The sequence below is a fragment of the Carya illinoinensis genome, chromosome 3 (genome assembly GCF_018687715.1).
Source record: "Carya illinoinensis cultivar Pawnee chromosome 3, C.illinoinensisPawnee_v1, whole genome shotgun sequence".
Classification (NCBI taxonomy): Eukaryota; Viridiplantae; Streptophyta; class Magnoliopsida; order Fagales; family Juglandaceae; genus Carya; species Carya illinoinensis.
The window spans coordinates 5,097,001-5,114,269 of record NC_056754.1 but is presented as its reverse complement, the minus strand read 5'-3'; the positions used below and the strand labels follow the sequence as shown (position 1 = coordinate 5,114,269).

At 34.7% G+C, this 17,269-nt stretch overlaps 1 protein-coding gene across 1 annotated transcript; it reads left to right on the top strand.

The window, feature by feature from the left end:
* The first annotated feature begins 4,812 nt into the window (after positions 1-4,812).
* On the top strand, positions 4,813-10,869 carry LOC122302743 (sulfite oxidase). Its single transcript, XM_043114151.1, has 12 exons — positions 4,813-5,183; positions 5,909-6,024; positions 6,127-6,189; positions 6,323-6,359; positions 6,498-6,579; positions 7,296-7,414; positions 7,564-7,659; positions 8,201-8,311; positions 8,402-8,503; positions 8,797-8,844; positions 9,410-9,625; positions 10,561-10,869. Exons 1-12 carry the CDS (start codon positions 5,109-5,111, stop codon positions 10,675-10,677), a joined length of 1,182 nt encoding a protein of 393 aa, XP_042970085.1. The 5' UTR covers positions 4,813-5,108; the 3' UTR covers positions 10,678-10,869.
* The last annotated feature ends 6,400 nt before the right edge of the window (positions 10,870-17,269 follow it).

Sequence of the window (17,269 nt, the reverse complement as noted above, 5' to 3'; positions counted from 1 at the left end):
CATTATATCATGAATGCTACGATCACGGTGCAGGACTTCCTTGCTCGAAACTTGCCTACGACAACCATAACCACCAGCCATGAAAACTGACGAGATATCACTCAGGAAAGACGTTGAAGCTCTGATACCAACTGACACTAGACATAATTTAGATTAATTTGATGACTAGTTTTTATAGATAATTCACAGAGAGAAGATAAGAGATTTGCCCAAAACATAGAAAAACTCTGAATAATATTGATTAATAATAAAAGTTGAAATTATTTTATGAAATTCACAAGCCGGACTTAATTTGTAAAATTTGAAATTATAAATATATTTTTCAAAAATGAAAAAATAAAAAAATCTAAATTATTTTATGATAAATTAATATATAAATAAAGAGGAATCCTACCAAAAATTTGGTTAAAATCAAACTAAGAATCACTTTCAAACTTGAAACCAAATATTTACTAACAAGATAATAATGAGTATAAATATATGATTTAAAAGAAAATAACTGGTATTATTCTAAATGATTTTGGAAAAAGTAAATGATATTCTATATCAATTTAGATCTACACTAGTATCACTTATAAAAAAGTAAATATGAAAATAATAATTCTAGGGACAACCGGCGTGCGTCCCCACCGTGGCAATATTATTAAAAAAAAACAAAGTTTGAAATGTCCCCCTCTTTCTCTCTCTCGTCCCTTAACGAATGAACTCTCATGCACTTGATTTCTTCTTCTCTTTTGCAAGACCTCCTTAACATAGGTAAACTTGGACAGCCAAAGTTTGTTTGTTACTGCTACATTTGTTAGCAACAAAAAGAACAAAATAGAAAGAGAAGATGAAAACTTATGATCTTTGGAGTAAACAATTTTGTCATTATTTTTGCAATTTAAAGAGATCGATAATACTCATAGAATTATAATCAAAAGTTTTGGATATGGAAATTATCAGCCAAACAAACAAAAAGCCTAGAGAAATAGAGACCTACTTCCTAATCAAGTCAGTGACTATTTCCACTAATTGTTGATTGGGATTATGACCTACTAGGAATACTTCCACAATGTAAGAACCTTTTTTTCCCATTTCTGTTTATGGTTTTCATTTGAACTGGAGGTTCTGATTTTGGTGTTTCAAGAATTGAGTTTATAGACACTAATTGTAGAACAGTTGTGAAACCCCCACAGTCATATAAGAACTTTTTTACTGAAACTAGGATACAGAAGAGACAATGGTTAGAATGGGATACATAAGAACTTTTTCATGCTAAAAACCCCCAAAATTGCATAAGAGTTGACAATAGTTCCTGGGTTCATGCTTTGGTTCATGGGTTCGAGGAGAAGACATTAGCTGACTGGGTTATGGCTTCGTGGGTGTAACACCCAGGTCTAATGTCAAGCTGTTTTCAAATTTCTTTTTAATTATTTATGTTTGTGAAAGGGCCAATTGAGTTTTCAAATATCTTTTTAAAATATAGACTACGGGCCTAAAATATCTCTTTTGGTAAATTAAGATTTCTTTCGACTTTGTTATTTAAGTTAAAAATCTTTTATGGGTTAAGATATTTTTTTGAACAAGTTGGTTTATTTTTTCTAGAAGTCGAGTCGAGACTCAAAATTTAAGAAAAATCCCATTTATTTATTTCTTACGCTACCCAAAGTGTAAGCCCAAATATTTGAAATGGGCCCTACCCAATCGCCCCGAAGGCCTAACCCCATGAGAAGCAATTTCTAGATTCCACATCATGCACGTTTCCCTACCTTGTCGTTCTTATCTAGGGTTTTCTATCACCCCTATACATATGGTTGTTTTTCTCTCATGCACTTGAGAAAACCACTTGTCTCCGTTCGCTGCCTCACTTTGAAAACACCATGAAAACAACCCAATCCCATACGAAACCCGATCGACCACTTGCCTAAGCTACGCGCTGCCACCTAGCCCCCATCTTGCAGCAGCAGCCTGTAAGGAAACCACCTCTTGTGCCGAGATCTTCTTCGCTCGGCAGAAGCCTCTAACCACTACCTCCATGCAAACCACCACATTGTTTCTGTCCCATTTTCCAAACGGCTAAGCCACATTCAGCGTTTACCCCATAACACTCTTGTTTAGCCACTGCTCAACCATGCGAAATCGTAGCCACCACCCACCCCATCCACAGAAGCCACCTCAAACCGCCGCCACCCTGTGCTGTAAACCCCATGCTTGCTGCCTTCGGACGTTCAAATAGGCCTCTGTTTTGGCTCTAAAAAATAGAGCATTACTAAGAGAAAGCAAGCCGCATTCCCCTCCTTGGACAGCCACTGTTCTAGCCGGAAACCACCTAGATGGACCATAGAAACCTCCGTCTGTGCCACACCATGTCCGCCACACGCCACACGCCACCTCAATTTCACGATGAGCTTCATCTCTCTCTCTCTCTCTCTCTCTCTCTCTCTCTCTCTCTCTCTCTCTCGCTTGGCTTGCTCATTTCATTCCCTCTCTCTCTCATCACTTTGCCCCTCTCTCTCACTCTCTCTTTCTCTTAGTGATCAGCCACCCAACGACGCCCTTGTCTCCTTCACTTCACGGATGTTCTCTCGATAAGCCTCCCTTGTATGACTAACTGTTCTTCCCCGCAAACAAGCTTTAGTTGTGTGTTTTACGTTAGTCCTTTATGTGTGGTAAGGAGGATTAGGTTTTCAAATTTACAATTTTTTCCTTAGTTTTAAAACATGGTGTTTTAAGGATTTATTTGAGTGGGCTTGTTTTTACTTGATTTTGTTTTATATATATCTTTTAGTGTGTTACATTAAGTGATTTTGAAGTAAAATGTTTTTGGGTTGAGTTTAGGTGCTAAATTATTTTTGGGTTGAGTAATATTTTTATTTCAACAACTTTTAATTTTGTTAAAAATTTTAATTTTTAAATAAATCTTGTGAATAAGTAGGAATTAGGTTGAGTGAATATTAAGTGGACATCTATGATTTTTGGGAAGCAACGATATTTTAGGATTATGAGAGTTGTAGATTATTTTTAAGAAAAATAGATTACTTGGTATTTCATGTTTAAGTTTTGATATACGTGTATGATTGAAAATTTATGGGAGCACGTGACTATTTTATAGGTGATGATTGATTTTCATTCGGTTTTGTTGTGGAGAAATTTTGAAAAAGTTAAGAAGTTTAAGTAAGTGGGGTTCCTATGTTAAGTTTTACATGAATTATTGAGACTGGGGTTGACTTTATGAAAACTTTGCATGTTTTGTTATGAAATGAGAATTTGAGAAAACAAGCTCGGTCAGTTCTTTGCATTACTCATGGAATTGGTATGAAAAAGAAAAAATATTTTTTGACATGCATTGTGTAGACATGAGCTATATTTTTATCATGTTATCTTTGAAATGTGAAAAACAGTGATATGAAAAATATGAAAATTTGCACATTTATTTAGAAAGATGCTTCGACTTTTATTTACAGAATGTGAGAATGATTTGAATATGTTTTGGTACTCTATTGTCTTTAGATATGGCATTTGAAAAACCTTTGGCATGGTATACTGATTTTGTATCTGATCCTGTTTCTGCTCTACTCTGCTTTATTTTGGGCTGATACCAACTTCTCTGTCTTTGAGTGCACCCATTTTGAAAATAAAGTGGATTTTATGTGGTCTTTCTTGTGTGCACACTTGGGGTTCTGAGAATAATAAGGGGAATATTCATCTCTGTTTTTGCCCAATTTAGCCACTACGGATAACACAACCCTACTATGAGGGTTAAACATGGTCTCTGCTTTGTGAGATGCTTTGTTTTGAAATGATGATGATACTTAAGTTATGTTATGCCAAAGTACTCTAGGTTTTATGGGTCTTTAAAACTATCGCTCTATTATGATTGAAAATATGATTTATCCTGCTAACCCTGTAAAATATTTTATTATGCATATTGTACGCTGTAAATGATCATGTTTGCACGCTAGTATATATCATCTGCTTACTGAGTTGTTGATAACTCATCATTGATCTCCATAACATTTTTTAGATATTTGATGGTTCAGCTGGAGAACACGAGTAGGAAGTTTGGAAAAGTTCGATGATTATATATGAATAAGGCTAAGGGTACAAATAGTTTTAGAAGATCATAAGTTGTAGGTTTGTTTACCTTCGACGATTATTTTGGTACATCGAGTTTTGAGAAATTCGAGTCTTTATGAGGTTGTAATTCTATTTCATTAAGAATTTTTTGGTTAGTATTTCTGTGGAGGAATATGAATATTTGGGTCAAGCAAATGTATTAATATTTTATGAAACTTTATAGATTACATAGTTTGTGATATTGAATTTGATATTAAATAATAAGAACTAACTCCTCGGACTTCCAAGTTCGGGACGTTATAGTAGGGAGGACAACGGGGATAAAGAATAAGGTTTCGATGGAGATGGAGGCTAGCTTCGTGGGGATATGTGAGTTTTGATGGGGGGATTGGAGCTAGCTTTGTGGAGAAGACAATGGAGATGGAGATGGAGAAGATGAATAAACTTTTGTCTTGAAATGGAGCGAGGGTTTCGAATCTACTACGTCTTCTTCATTTGGGAATTAAAATATAAAATGATGTCAATTTGTAACGTGCCATGTAGGACACGGTGCCGCGACGGGAATGCAGGTCAGTTGTCTTTATACTTTTTCATATGAAAAATATGAACTTTTATAAGCATAAAAGTAATACAAAATTAATGAACATTAAAAAAAGAACAAGAAAGCGTAATGTTGAAACGACATGAATTGAACGTTGTAGGGAAAAACGAACGGCGTGGATGATTTTGTAGCGTGTCAATGTCAGCTAGTAGTCCTTCGATGATACCAAAATGGACACGACGATCCGAACATTCCAACCACTCGGATAACCGGAAGTGACAAAACAACTCACAGGCCACAATCGCCCGCAGATTCAACCGCAAACGAATCAAGAACCCAATTTGCAGATTAGCCGTGGATTATCTCGGTCCTGGTTGTGAGTCCTGTACTCCTGTGCGTCTCTCTCTCTCTCTCTCTCTCTCTGTCTCTCTGTGTACAGAGAAGAAAAGAACCCGATCTTTTGAGGATTCCAAGGAAGGAAGGAAGGAAGGAAGTTCCAACTAATAAAATGCCGGGAGTGAAAGGGCCCTCCGATTACTCGAAAGAACCACCTCGCCACCCTTGCCTTAAAATCAACTCCAAGGCAAGCAAGGCTATCCGTTTATCTTTACCTTTCTGTTTGAAGTTTGGATTTTTCAATTTGGAATAACTTAATAATCTTCGAAACTGCATACACATTCACACTGTCCATCTGGCTTCTTCATGTGATTTATAGCAAATCTAAATATCTCTTCTATGTTTTTTTGATAAACATCTGCTGGAATATGGAAAGTTTTTTCCTTGGTCCTATTGGACGGTAATACGGGAATCGGTGGAACTTTGTGTCATGATCCGGAGGGTTAAAAGCTTAACCAAATTAATATCTAATAGTTCTGGGACTTTGCTTAACCAAATTAATATCCAATAGTTCTGGAACTTTTGGATTAATGGTAGGGTCTTTAACAATTGGTATCAGAGCAGTGACCAGGTCACGTTCAAGTTACGGAAGGGGTGACATATAGGCTGGATTAAAATGCCTTGGTACTACTATGAGCATGGTGTTAAGTCATTAAATATAGATAGATGAGTGAAGTTGCCAAAAGAGAAAGGTCTACCATTGGGTCAGTGTCGATAGAGTGGGCCGTCTTGGACGTCGGATTCGGAAGTGTGGTGGAATGTTATGATCTTGAGGATTAAAAGTTTAACCAAATTAATATCTAACAGTTCTAGGGCTTTTGAATCAATTGTCGGGTCTTTAACAATTTGTTGCCAAAGAGTTATTTATTTATTTTTTATTATTATTTTCCAGTACTAATGTTTCTGGTACAGGAACCCTTCAATGCTGAGCCACCTCGTTCGGCCTTGATTTCCTCATATGTCACTTCTGCAGATTTGTTCTACAAGAGAAATCATGGCCCAATCCCCATCGTTGATGACTTAGAAAGGTCACATTTCCTGTCCCGGTTTATTCTCTCAACATATAAGATAGTGAAATTGTTTGATGTGAAGCAATTTTAACTGATTCGAGAACCTATTTTGCAAAGCAGATATTGTGTCTCTATATCTGGGTTGATTGAAAACCCCAACGAGCTGTTTATGAAAGATATCAAGTGAGTGCTGGGATGGCGAATTACATTTTGATGTTTCAGCTTTGTGTAATAGAAAGCTGGTCTTATGAATATATGTGTTAGCATAAATCAGAATGGTACTTGAGCAAGTAATTTACTTTACTATATGTAACAGGATGCTTTCAAAGTATACCGTCGCTGCCACTTTACAGGTATCTGACACATGCTGTTGGTTTTTCTTGTGTTTGGTCAGAATGGAACCTATTGGCCCAAGTTGTAGCATCGAGAGACTTTGCTATGTTCTTGACTATCCAACTAACTCATTGATCTGGCTTATATGGGTGACACAGTGTGCAGGTAATAGAAGGACTGCTATGAGCAAAACCAGAAAAGTTAAGGGAGTTGGCTGGGATGTTTCTGCCGTAGGAAACGGTTTGTATTCACCATTGTTGATCCAATGTTTCTTTTGATATAGGTTTATGAGAGGTTGCAATTGTGTGAAGCCTCTTACCCCTTCCCATCACACACTAAAGAGATGGAATTAATCCCAAAGATGTTCAAACAGGGGTCCAGAACAATATATTGGAGTAAAAAAGTATTTTCAGGGATGCTTTGGCATAAAAGAGGATGGGGTGATGCTGCAGAATGGCTAAAAATTGACAACATGCTAGAGTTAAGAATCTTGACAAGGACAAAATTTTAGTCGGAATTGTGCTGAAACAAGATTTTGCATATTGGTCTCGAGGATACAATTGACGTAATATGGTATATTCATGCTTGGTGATATTTAAAATTTTTGTTGGGACATAGGAAGAGTTGAGATGGATGCAGGTTTCAGTCTGGCAGGCGGAAACATAGTTTTTTTAAGGCTTTTGCTTTAAAATTTTGTAATCAGTCTGGCAGGCAGAAACACATACTTCGTAGGTCTAGTATATTGCTCATACACAAATGAGTTCAAGGTATCAAAAGTACTTTTGAGTGTCTTTCATATATATTAAATGTCTGAATTTTCATATTTAAATATTCAACAGCCACTTTACCTATCAATATATAAATATATATACTTATATATATTATATCCATCAGCCACTGTTAGGGAGTTTTTAGCTCTTTAAGTATAACTTCTTATTCTTTGAAGTCCCTTTCAGCTGTCTGGGGTGGGGCCAAGTTGGCTGATGTTCTTGAACTGGTTGGAATACCTAAGTTGTCAAGTACCACTCAATCAGGTGGGAAACATGTTGAATTTGTAAGCATTGACAAGTGTAAGGTAACAAACTTGGCTTTTTAGATAATATCAATTTTTTTCTGTTGTATTCTTTTTACCTAATTTGATGTTTAATGGGGAAATTTGACATATTAAATTTTATGAGGGATATTTAACTGATGTAATGCTTTGTGGACATTGGAAAACATTAGGAAGAAAATGGAGGCCCCTACAAGGCATCAATTCCACTAAGTCAGGCCACAAACCCTCTAGCAGATGTTTTACTTGCTTATGAGATGAATGGAGAGGTCAGTGAATTTTCCTTGAGGAAGTAATTTCTGTGCTTATCGATTTGTAAACTTTGCGGCCTTTCTATATTAGTCAGCCATGCTTTCTATTAAACTAATTGGATGTTCCTGGGTTGTCGCCTCCGTTTTATTGTTTTATTTTTAATAGATTTATATATATTTTTATGTATGCTTTCCTCAGATTCTCAGCGCAGAAAAATCTGTTTTTTTAGCTCAAGACTAATTTCCATGTATTTTTTGTCTGTTAGTGCCTTCAAGTTTAACCAGTCAATCACGTGTATATTTATACTATTACTAAATGATAAATGGGATCTAACTGAAGGATGGATCTGAATAGATTTACCTATATATCTTGTAAAAGTGTGTGTGACAATGGATCTATCTCAAGTTGTTGAGATTCATATGCTTCTGTCTGTATTACATTTTTTAACATCATCTGTTTCTTTTTGCTTGTATGTCTTCCAATAACTTAGATTTTTGCAATATAATGTATTAATTTTTCGTTTGCATGATAGTTTACTTTCTTGTTATCATGCCAAAGCCTCTTAACAGGGATCATGGGTATCCATTACGTGTGATTGTCCCGGGTGTTATTGGCGCCCGTTCTGTTAAATGGCTCGATTCTATTAATCTAATTGCTGAAGAATGCCAGGTTGGAAGTACTTTTTGGTATTTGCTTTGAGGTTTGTTGTAAGTTCTCCTTCAATATGTGAAGGAATGACTGAGTTTACACACTTTGCAGGGCTTCTTTATGCAAAAAGACTACAAAATGTTTCCACCTTCAGTAGATTGGGACAACATTAATTGGTCAACCAGGAAACCGCAAATGGATTTCCCTGTTCAGGTTTTATCATAACGTGACTCCTTTTTTTTACATTACTTAACTCTTAAATGCAATGTTTATATTAGAGAAGCATTACTTTGATTTATTAAGTGCAATTTTTTTATTTTTTTTTCAAATTGAATATTGATTTACTGTAATATACAGCTAATTTCAAATGTCTGGTACATGTCGTTTGTATCTTATTAGCTTTTGATAATCAGATAGAAGGAAGATGTAGCCTTTCTTTCCCTTTTGTCTTATTTGAGTGTGCACAATGACTGCCTACTAACACTTGCAAATTTGCTGATTGACAGAGTGCAATATGTTCTTTAGAGGATGTGCATGCAATAAAGCCTGGAAAGGTTAGTTCTTATCATGCTGACATATATAGAATTTATTGATTATTTTCAATTATGACATGCAGAAACATCTGATTTGTAGCATTCCTAGCCCATTTCATCCACTTTCCTGGGGCATGCATATTAAGATTTCTGCTCAACTTGTCATTAAGCATAGATTATTAAATTGTGTGGCTCATTAGCTTTATAAATGATTATGAAGATTGAAACATTCAAAATGATTTTGAGGTGCTATTCCGCTGTTCTTCTGTTTTATTAAACAATGTATGATTCCTTTCAGCTAAGTAGGGCTGTACAACTCTTCTCTACCCATCCATAATCTTTTAGCGGCAGATTTTAAAATTGGATTCGAACTTCTCTAGTTATATATGTAGGCGTTGGGGAGATCTTCTTTACTGTATGGAAAGAAAGGGGGAACATTTCTGTTGTAGTTCCTGATTGTATGCTTTGACGTCAGAGTTGGTATACTCTCTCTGTGCACGAGGTGGATGTTGGAGCTAGACTCATTTACATAATAAGTCTGTCAGTCAAATTACTCGGGTCCTCCGATAACATATATATTTTGCAGTTAAAAGTTAGTGGATATGCAGTAGCAGGAGGTGGCCGTGGCATTGAGAGAGTAGATGTGTCTGTTGATGGTGGAAAGACCTGGATGGAAGCCCTCAGATACCAGAAGATTGGCATCCCATACATTGCGGATGATCCAAGCAGTGACAAGTGGGCATGGGTGCTTTTTGAGGTCACCGTTGATGTTGCGCACAGCACAGAGATCGTTGCAAAAGCGGTATTTTTCTTCTGAGAATAATATTAGCAAGTCTGGTTGAATTATCACATCCTGTGAAGGTTATATGTGCACTATTGATATGTGACCCCATAAATCTGTTCTATATGTTGAGAGGCATTCAACTGAAGAAGCCCTAATCAAAGGGGGTGATGATAATTGCATATGCTGTTGACCTAGTACGATTTTTCAGTAAGTTGACATAAATTGGGGTGTTTAAAGTTTGAAACCTTCCCTCATCCTGCTCACCGCGAGGGAGTAGTTCCCCCACTTCTCCCCCTCCCCCCAAAAAAAGTTATTCTAAATGAACAATTCTATAGTGGGTTATGGATCCTAAAGAAGGCCGAGAGTTCGATCAACTCTCGCTTGACAAGGCTCTTGAGCATAGCTCAAGGTGCGCTTAATGGTGAGCTTGAGTGAACGTTAGATAGAGAATTCGCTCGACAAACTACTCGAGCCAATGTTGGATTGGTTGTTCATTCAAGGCACGCTCGACACTCAATTCGAGCGAATAACCTAGTTTTTCCGTTTCCTGGCTCTGTTTGCTATATATATGTTATGTTTATGTTCATAAAGTATCAGATTGAGTAGAGAGATTGAGAGAATAGTGAGTGGCAAACGGTGTAGAGAAATCTAGAGAGAGAAAGCCCTAGAGAGAGAGAGAGTTGAGATTTGTTAGTAGAGTGAAGTTCTTGTAACCCACTATGTTTAATTGTAATCTCCTCTAGAATAAAATCTCCTGTAGCTTTGTGGACATGTACTTTGCCAAACCATGTTAAATACTGTGTGTGTGCGTGTGCTTGATTTCTACGTTTCTGCATTTATTTTACTGTCTCATAATCATTGTGTGTGGGTTTGGTGTTTTTTCACAACATTCTATGCACATATTTGGCCTATGCTTTGCGCTTGACCACGAATCTCCTTTCATTGCTTGGCAGGTGGACATAGCTGCAAATGTCCAACCTGAAAAGGTGGAAGACATTTGGAACTTGAGAGGGATACTGAACACCTCATGGCATCGAGTTCAAGTTCGAGTTGGGCACTCAAATATGTAGTGCAAAGGCCAAACCACGTTTGAATCGCTATTCTGACTGGACAAAAGAATAAGATTTCCTTTCTCTTTCTCTTGGTTAAGTTGACTTGCTTTGTTTTCCTTCCACTTCTATGTCCAAAAATAATAAAAATAATTTGAGAGTGTCGATGCTATTTTTACTTTTTCTTTTCGGAAAGAGTAAGTTTACTTATCATTCTCACAGATTATACATCACATTTATTTTAATTTTCTTTTTCATTTTTTCTATAACAAGTATATGGTGTATGGATGATAAGTAGAACAACTCAATTAAAAATAATAAAATAAATAAAAAATAATTTTAAAATATGTAAAGTGTGTTCTTGGATGTAGCATGTCTTCAAAAAATTCTTGGTGTGCAAGTGGCTGTGCATAACTCTCATCGGCCTCGCTTTTATTGGCTGGCAGCCATAACTTTTACGGGCCCAAAGGGCTGGCTTATCATTTATTACATGATCTGACAAATTGGGCCCAAGTCTTGTGTCTGATAAGGAAGGTCATTCTCACGTTAAAGACTGATGTAAGTCGGGCTTCCTTGCATGGATTTCACCCCAAGCCTTTACCCATTTGACATGTTGTTTTCAACGATCAGGACTCAGAATAGGTTGAGAACTGGACAGCTTACCCAAAACAACGCGTTATCCACCAATAATTCACACTCTTACTGATCAATTAGCTGGTTGATTAAAGGGTAATTATCGTTGAATTATGTTGATTTCTTTTCCTTTTTTTATTGGGTGGATCTATTATTATTTTTTTTAAAGAAGCAGAATGCCTTTTAATTCAACGTTTCCCCAATGATGATTATGTATTTAATTAGATTTGGTCTTGACTTGGTGTGTGAACAAGAGGACAGTGGTTTCTAGACTCAAATGACAAACGTTATCTCTAATTGTCTTCCCTAATCAATTGTTGTGGCTAACAATATTTTTCTTCAACTTGATATAAGTTTCCACACTCAGACCCACTAGATGAATTATTCCCAGGTCACTTTCCCATGGTACTTTCAACCACCTATGCTTGTCTGCCTCTACGTTGGCATGGCATTGATCATGCTGAGAAATTTTCCAATAAACGACTCCATGATTTGCCCTATGCTTGACAACAGTACTGTTGATAGCTATGTCGGACCTTTATATTTTCATTCGAAATAAAAGGTTCGGTATAGACTATTTAGGTAATTTTCTTAAATGTGTTGAGTGGGTATCATTATTCCTACGTATCTCCAGCTCAGTTAAGTAGTTTTAAGTTGTGTATTATTTGTGACTCAGCTCCAATCATTCACATTTGATTTCAGACCTGTACTCAGAAAAAGTAATTTTACTTTTTTATTTATCGAAAACATCTCATCTCATTTCATCGTTATAATTTTTATAAATTTTTACATAAAATATAATAAAAAAATTAATTTTTTTAAATTTTATATTAAAAAATTATATTATATAAATATTTTATTTAACTTTTAAAAAAATATCTCAATCTATTTTACCTGTATAATCAAAGGGGACATGCAAATGTTCCATTCCCATATTTTTCGTTTCTTGGATGGGAGTAGATCAGGTTTTGTGTTATTAGGGAGTAGGCCACAGCGTGTGGTCCGGAACGGGAAAAAACAAGGAACTCATACAAGACTCTATTTGAAGGATTGCAGACATTGTGGGAGACCTACTTTGTTTTTTGCGAACAACTAAAATCTGAGCATTTAATTTCAAGGCCTATACAATTATTTTCAGAGGGCTCTACAAGATGATAGGCTGATAGGGCTTCATTGGCTGTCAGCTGTTGTTCCCAGATATTTATATTACAAGCGATTCTATCGTTTAAAAAATGATAAAAATAAGTTTATAAATTGATATAATTTTATCTAATATATTAATATTATCTTATAATAAAATAATTTTATATTCTAATGTATTATTTAAATCCCATCGTCAATTTATATATTTATTTTAAAATTTTTTTTATGATAAAATTATTTTTCCCTCTTTATAGTTTTATATATTGCAAAAAATTCAAGGAAAAAGATGAAATTATAAAATGATAAAAGGTGATAAAAATAAATAAATTAATATATAGTTAAAAATTATTAATTATTTTATTATTATATAATAAATAATTTAATATAGAGATTTGATGTAAATAGTCAAAATGAAATTTATTTTATATTATTTTATTATTATATAATAAAAAAGCAATTATTTTAATATAAAAATTTATGTAAATAAAATAACAAAATTAAAATTTATCTCATGTTTATCTAAAAAAAAAAAATCCTTTAATTTTAGCTAATCAGGATGCTCTTGCTATTGGCATGAGGTGTAGTCCTGTGGGCAGTAGGGTCAGCTACTCTTTTAAATTTAATGAGACGGATTTCATCACATGCTAAATTCTCTTTTGGATGTAATATAGAAAAGACCTGCTCAACTGTTTGGAGAGAGAGAGTGCTGATCGGACACCACTTATTTTCTTAAAACTATCCAAGAGTAAGGGCTAAAACAGGGGTGGGGCGAGTCTATGAGTCATGACTATATTCCCATTCCACAGATTATACAGATTTTTAAGACCTGATATTTTCATGTATACTAGTCATTCCTGAATAAGGTAAAAATATGTAATATCTTTTCTCTTTCGTAAGTATTTTGTTATTTGGTATCCAAATTTTGAGATCTGGGTCCTTGAATACGACTACTTCAAAAAATCTCCAACTATTCTATCAATAATAAAAAATAATTTATACAAATCTTGAATAGATAAATTTCATATAAGCTCTTATAAAAAAGTGAACCTCATCTTAAAAAATATATATATATAGAAAACTATTCTTTATTAGTGAAATTATTTTTTTACAAAAATCTTATAATATCTCGTATTTATGTGTATTTTAAATAAATAATTATTTAATTTATTTTAATATTGGTCCACTTATTTTAAAATTTATAAGAGTTTTGTTATATTATTGTTATTGTTGTGAAATTTATTTCAATGTGTCTTCCTTGTTAATAATTATTGTTATATTATTTAAATTGCTTATTGTTTTAAATTATTTTATTGTTGGATTTACTATTTTATTTTATTTAGTTATTGTGTTTTTAATTTAAGTTATTGTTTTGAAATTATTTTCGTTGGATCAATTTTGTGATTCAAGTTGTGTGGATTAGATCTCATTTCTTTCCTTCTCTTTTCTCTTCTTTTTTCTTTTCCCTTCTTCTCCTTTTCCTTCTTTCTTTTTTCTTCTTCCTTTTTCCTATGCTCCTCTAGTGTGCGAAATCCCCCTCTCTCATTTCTATCCATTTTCTTTGTCTCCTCTAGCTCGCCACCGCGCGCCGACATATCCATCACTGCCCACCCCATTTTCTTACTCTCCGGCCGGCAACCTCACCCACTCATTTTCAGCTCCTCATTTGTCATCGTTAGCCTCCACGCGTGGCTCCAAGCCACTACTCTTTTTCACTCCACACCACCTCTTTACTACTTCATCGTTAGCTTTCCAGCTACCTAACCTACTCTTCCCCAGCTCTGATTTGCCACCGATGAAACCCATTCATGGCATTTTTCGATTTGAGCTTTTTGGCCTCCAACTGCCATCCATGCTGCCACCCACGGCCAACCACCACCACCACTAGCTTCACTAATACCTCTAAGTCTTGCTCTAATCATTTCAAGTCTTCATTTATCTCGTTCAAAATTGAGTATTTTGAGACCTAATTAGCCCAAATTGCACTGTTACATTGTTGTGCCGTCACCTTTTGCACCCCATTGATCATCCAAAAATTATATTTTCGAACTAAGTAATTTTTCAAAGAATTTCTTGAGATTTGATTATATTTTTACATTAACAAATTTTCTACAATTGGTTGGTTGTGCTGGACTTGGAGTCCGAGGAGTATAGGGGTCGGTTGGATTTTAGGATGATTTGTTTATTGAGATTAATTGTCTTTGTGTGTATTATGTTGTGTTTGACATCATAATTTTTATTGCATTATGATATGCATATTTATATGTTGTACATAAATGAATTTGGGTTGATTTGTGATAAATGATTGGTAAGGATTGAGAGAAATGATAAAATAGACTCTAGGGATGATGGTAAGGAGGGATGGTGGTAGAGTCTCTGTGACGCCCCCAAATTCCATTTGGGATCGGACGGACATTTGAAGCGTCGAGACATGCAACACAAGGTTACCTGCCCCCGTTCATGACATATAAGATGCAATATTCCTAACATGCATCTAACAATATGCAATATTCGCAGCGGATAAATTTTTTCTTTAGCAATACTATGCACCAAATTGAAAATATCCCAAATGCTTAAAACATACTTCATACATAAAAATCCATTGAACAACTAAGATCACAACACTAGTCCAAAATGGTTATGATCCAAAAAGTAGTAGAGATGCAACTCAATCGTACAAGTAGTAATTTACGTTAATTACTATATCAACATTTATGTCGCACCGTCACTTAGTCAACTGTGTCTAGTTGATCAGCTCCTGATTCTCCTTCAGGTCCTGTAACAAGATCTACCATTCGGGGGGAATGGTAGTTGGGACTACCAAAGTGAGATTTGATTACAAATCTCAGCAAGTTAACAAAAAACTTCCATACAGACTAATGATACATGTATGACAGTAAAAGCATAAATGCATAATCAAATTCATAAGTAATTAAAGCATAACTTAGCGTACAACATAGCATAATTGACATAGCTTAAATTGAATCATGAACTGAACTTGACTTGACATGAACTTGATCTGAAACTTGACTTAGCATGAACTTGCTCTGAAACTTGAATTAACATGAAAAATACATACTCCACAGTTGTTGTGGCCCCATGTATTCTACACAAACTTGACTTAACATTAAAAATACATACTCCACAGTTGTTGTGGCCCCATGTATTCTACATAAACTTGACTTAACATGAAAAATACATACTCCACAGTTGTTGTGGCCCCATGTATTCTACGTGTAAATACATACTCCACAGTTGTTGTGGCCCCATGTATTCTACACAAACTTGACTTAACATGAAAAATACATACTCCACAGTTGTTGTGGCCCCATGTATTCTACGCATCACAATTGTAGTAAAATACATACTCCACAGTTGTTGTGGCCCCATGTATTCTACACAAACATAATGTACTCAAGATGAAACGTGACTTGAACATAACTTGAAATACATGACCAACTTGAGATAGAAACATTTCGTAACATGGCATAACATATAATAGACAACATATTTAACATGACATACTTGCAACAGTGAATATTACATGACTTGACATACATGTAATAGATGGCATACTTAGCATGACGTACTTGTAATGTACAGTAATACATAACAGAATATATTATGTAACAGATAAAAATTGATAACAGAATAAATTCTGTATAATAAACAATTACGTGATAACTTGGCGTGACATGACATATATGATAACACACATACATACACTATAGTTCTTTTACTTAGCACACATACACAGTAGACTGCTAGTAAGTTAAAAGCTAACTTACCTCGATCTCCGCGTTTCTTATAAAACCTCAAGCGCGATCACGAGGAACTGTAATTAGTGATTCTAAAAGTTAGTACTAAATCACTAATAATTTGAAATATGGAAAAATACTAACTTAAAAAGTAAAATTTCCATTTTACTTCCTACATGTAGGAAAATGACCGTTTTACCCATAACTTAAGGATTTTGCATACTAACTCCAAAAGTCACCAAAATTTACATGCCTCATGTAAATTTTATCCTCAACTCAAATATCAATTTAGAAAAAATTTAAAACTAATCACAACTATTAAAACTCCATAGGGCCGAAATTCTCATATGCTATTTCTATTGATTTTTGTTTCTAACTTGTTTTGATCAACCTTTTGATCTATGACTTATAAATATGTGATTTTCAAACCAAACCATCACATGGTTTAAAAAGATGTCCTAAAACATATATAAGCTTCTAATTCAAGATCACATGGTTAAAAATTAACCAAAACATAAATTTAGCCAAGAACATCCACACTTTGGCTTATCTGAATATCTCTTTGTATAAAATTTCATATCTTTGAAACTAACATCAAATATCTTCAAAATAATAATATAACATGTATATAAGATGCTTAGGATCCTCCAATAAAATTATCAAAGTCATTAGAATAGGTTTAGACCATCAAAGAGTTAAACTTTCTCAAAATAGAAACTGTTTTTCTTCTTCCAGTTTCTAAGTTTCTAAATCTAAGCAAATATTTCATCAAAACCTTCAATCATGCAAAAATCCTCAACCAATAGTCATATATACATGTTAACAATACTCCATAAAAATTTCGGACCAATATCTATCCATTAGCTTGGTCAAAAACTTCAAACTATAACATATTCTCCAGTTTATCTCCCAGAATGACCTTTCTATAGTTTACACAATATTTGACTGACCAAATGATCTTCAAATGGGGCAAATAAGATATCCATGTAAACTAGACTAAAAAAGAAACAACTTATATGAAGGAGACTTTATGATAAAACACTTACAATAGCTTCGAAATGGGCATGCAAAAGAACTCCTAA

Bases quoted from the DNA above. Each gene is read 5' to 3' on its own strand.
- LOC122302743 (XM_043114151.1), top strand. From the start codon at position 5,109: ATGCCGGGAGTGAAAGGGCCCTCCGATTACTCGAAAGAACCACCTCGC. The intron at 6,580-7,295 runs GTTTGTATTCAC...AGTCCCTTTCAG, and splicing joins TGTTTCTGCCGTAGGAAACG to CTGTCTGGGGTGGGGCCAAG. The intron at 7,660-8,200 runs GTCAGTGAATTT...ATCATGCCAAAG, and splicing joins CTTATGAGATGAATGGAGAG to CCTCTTAACAGGGATCATGG.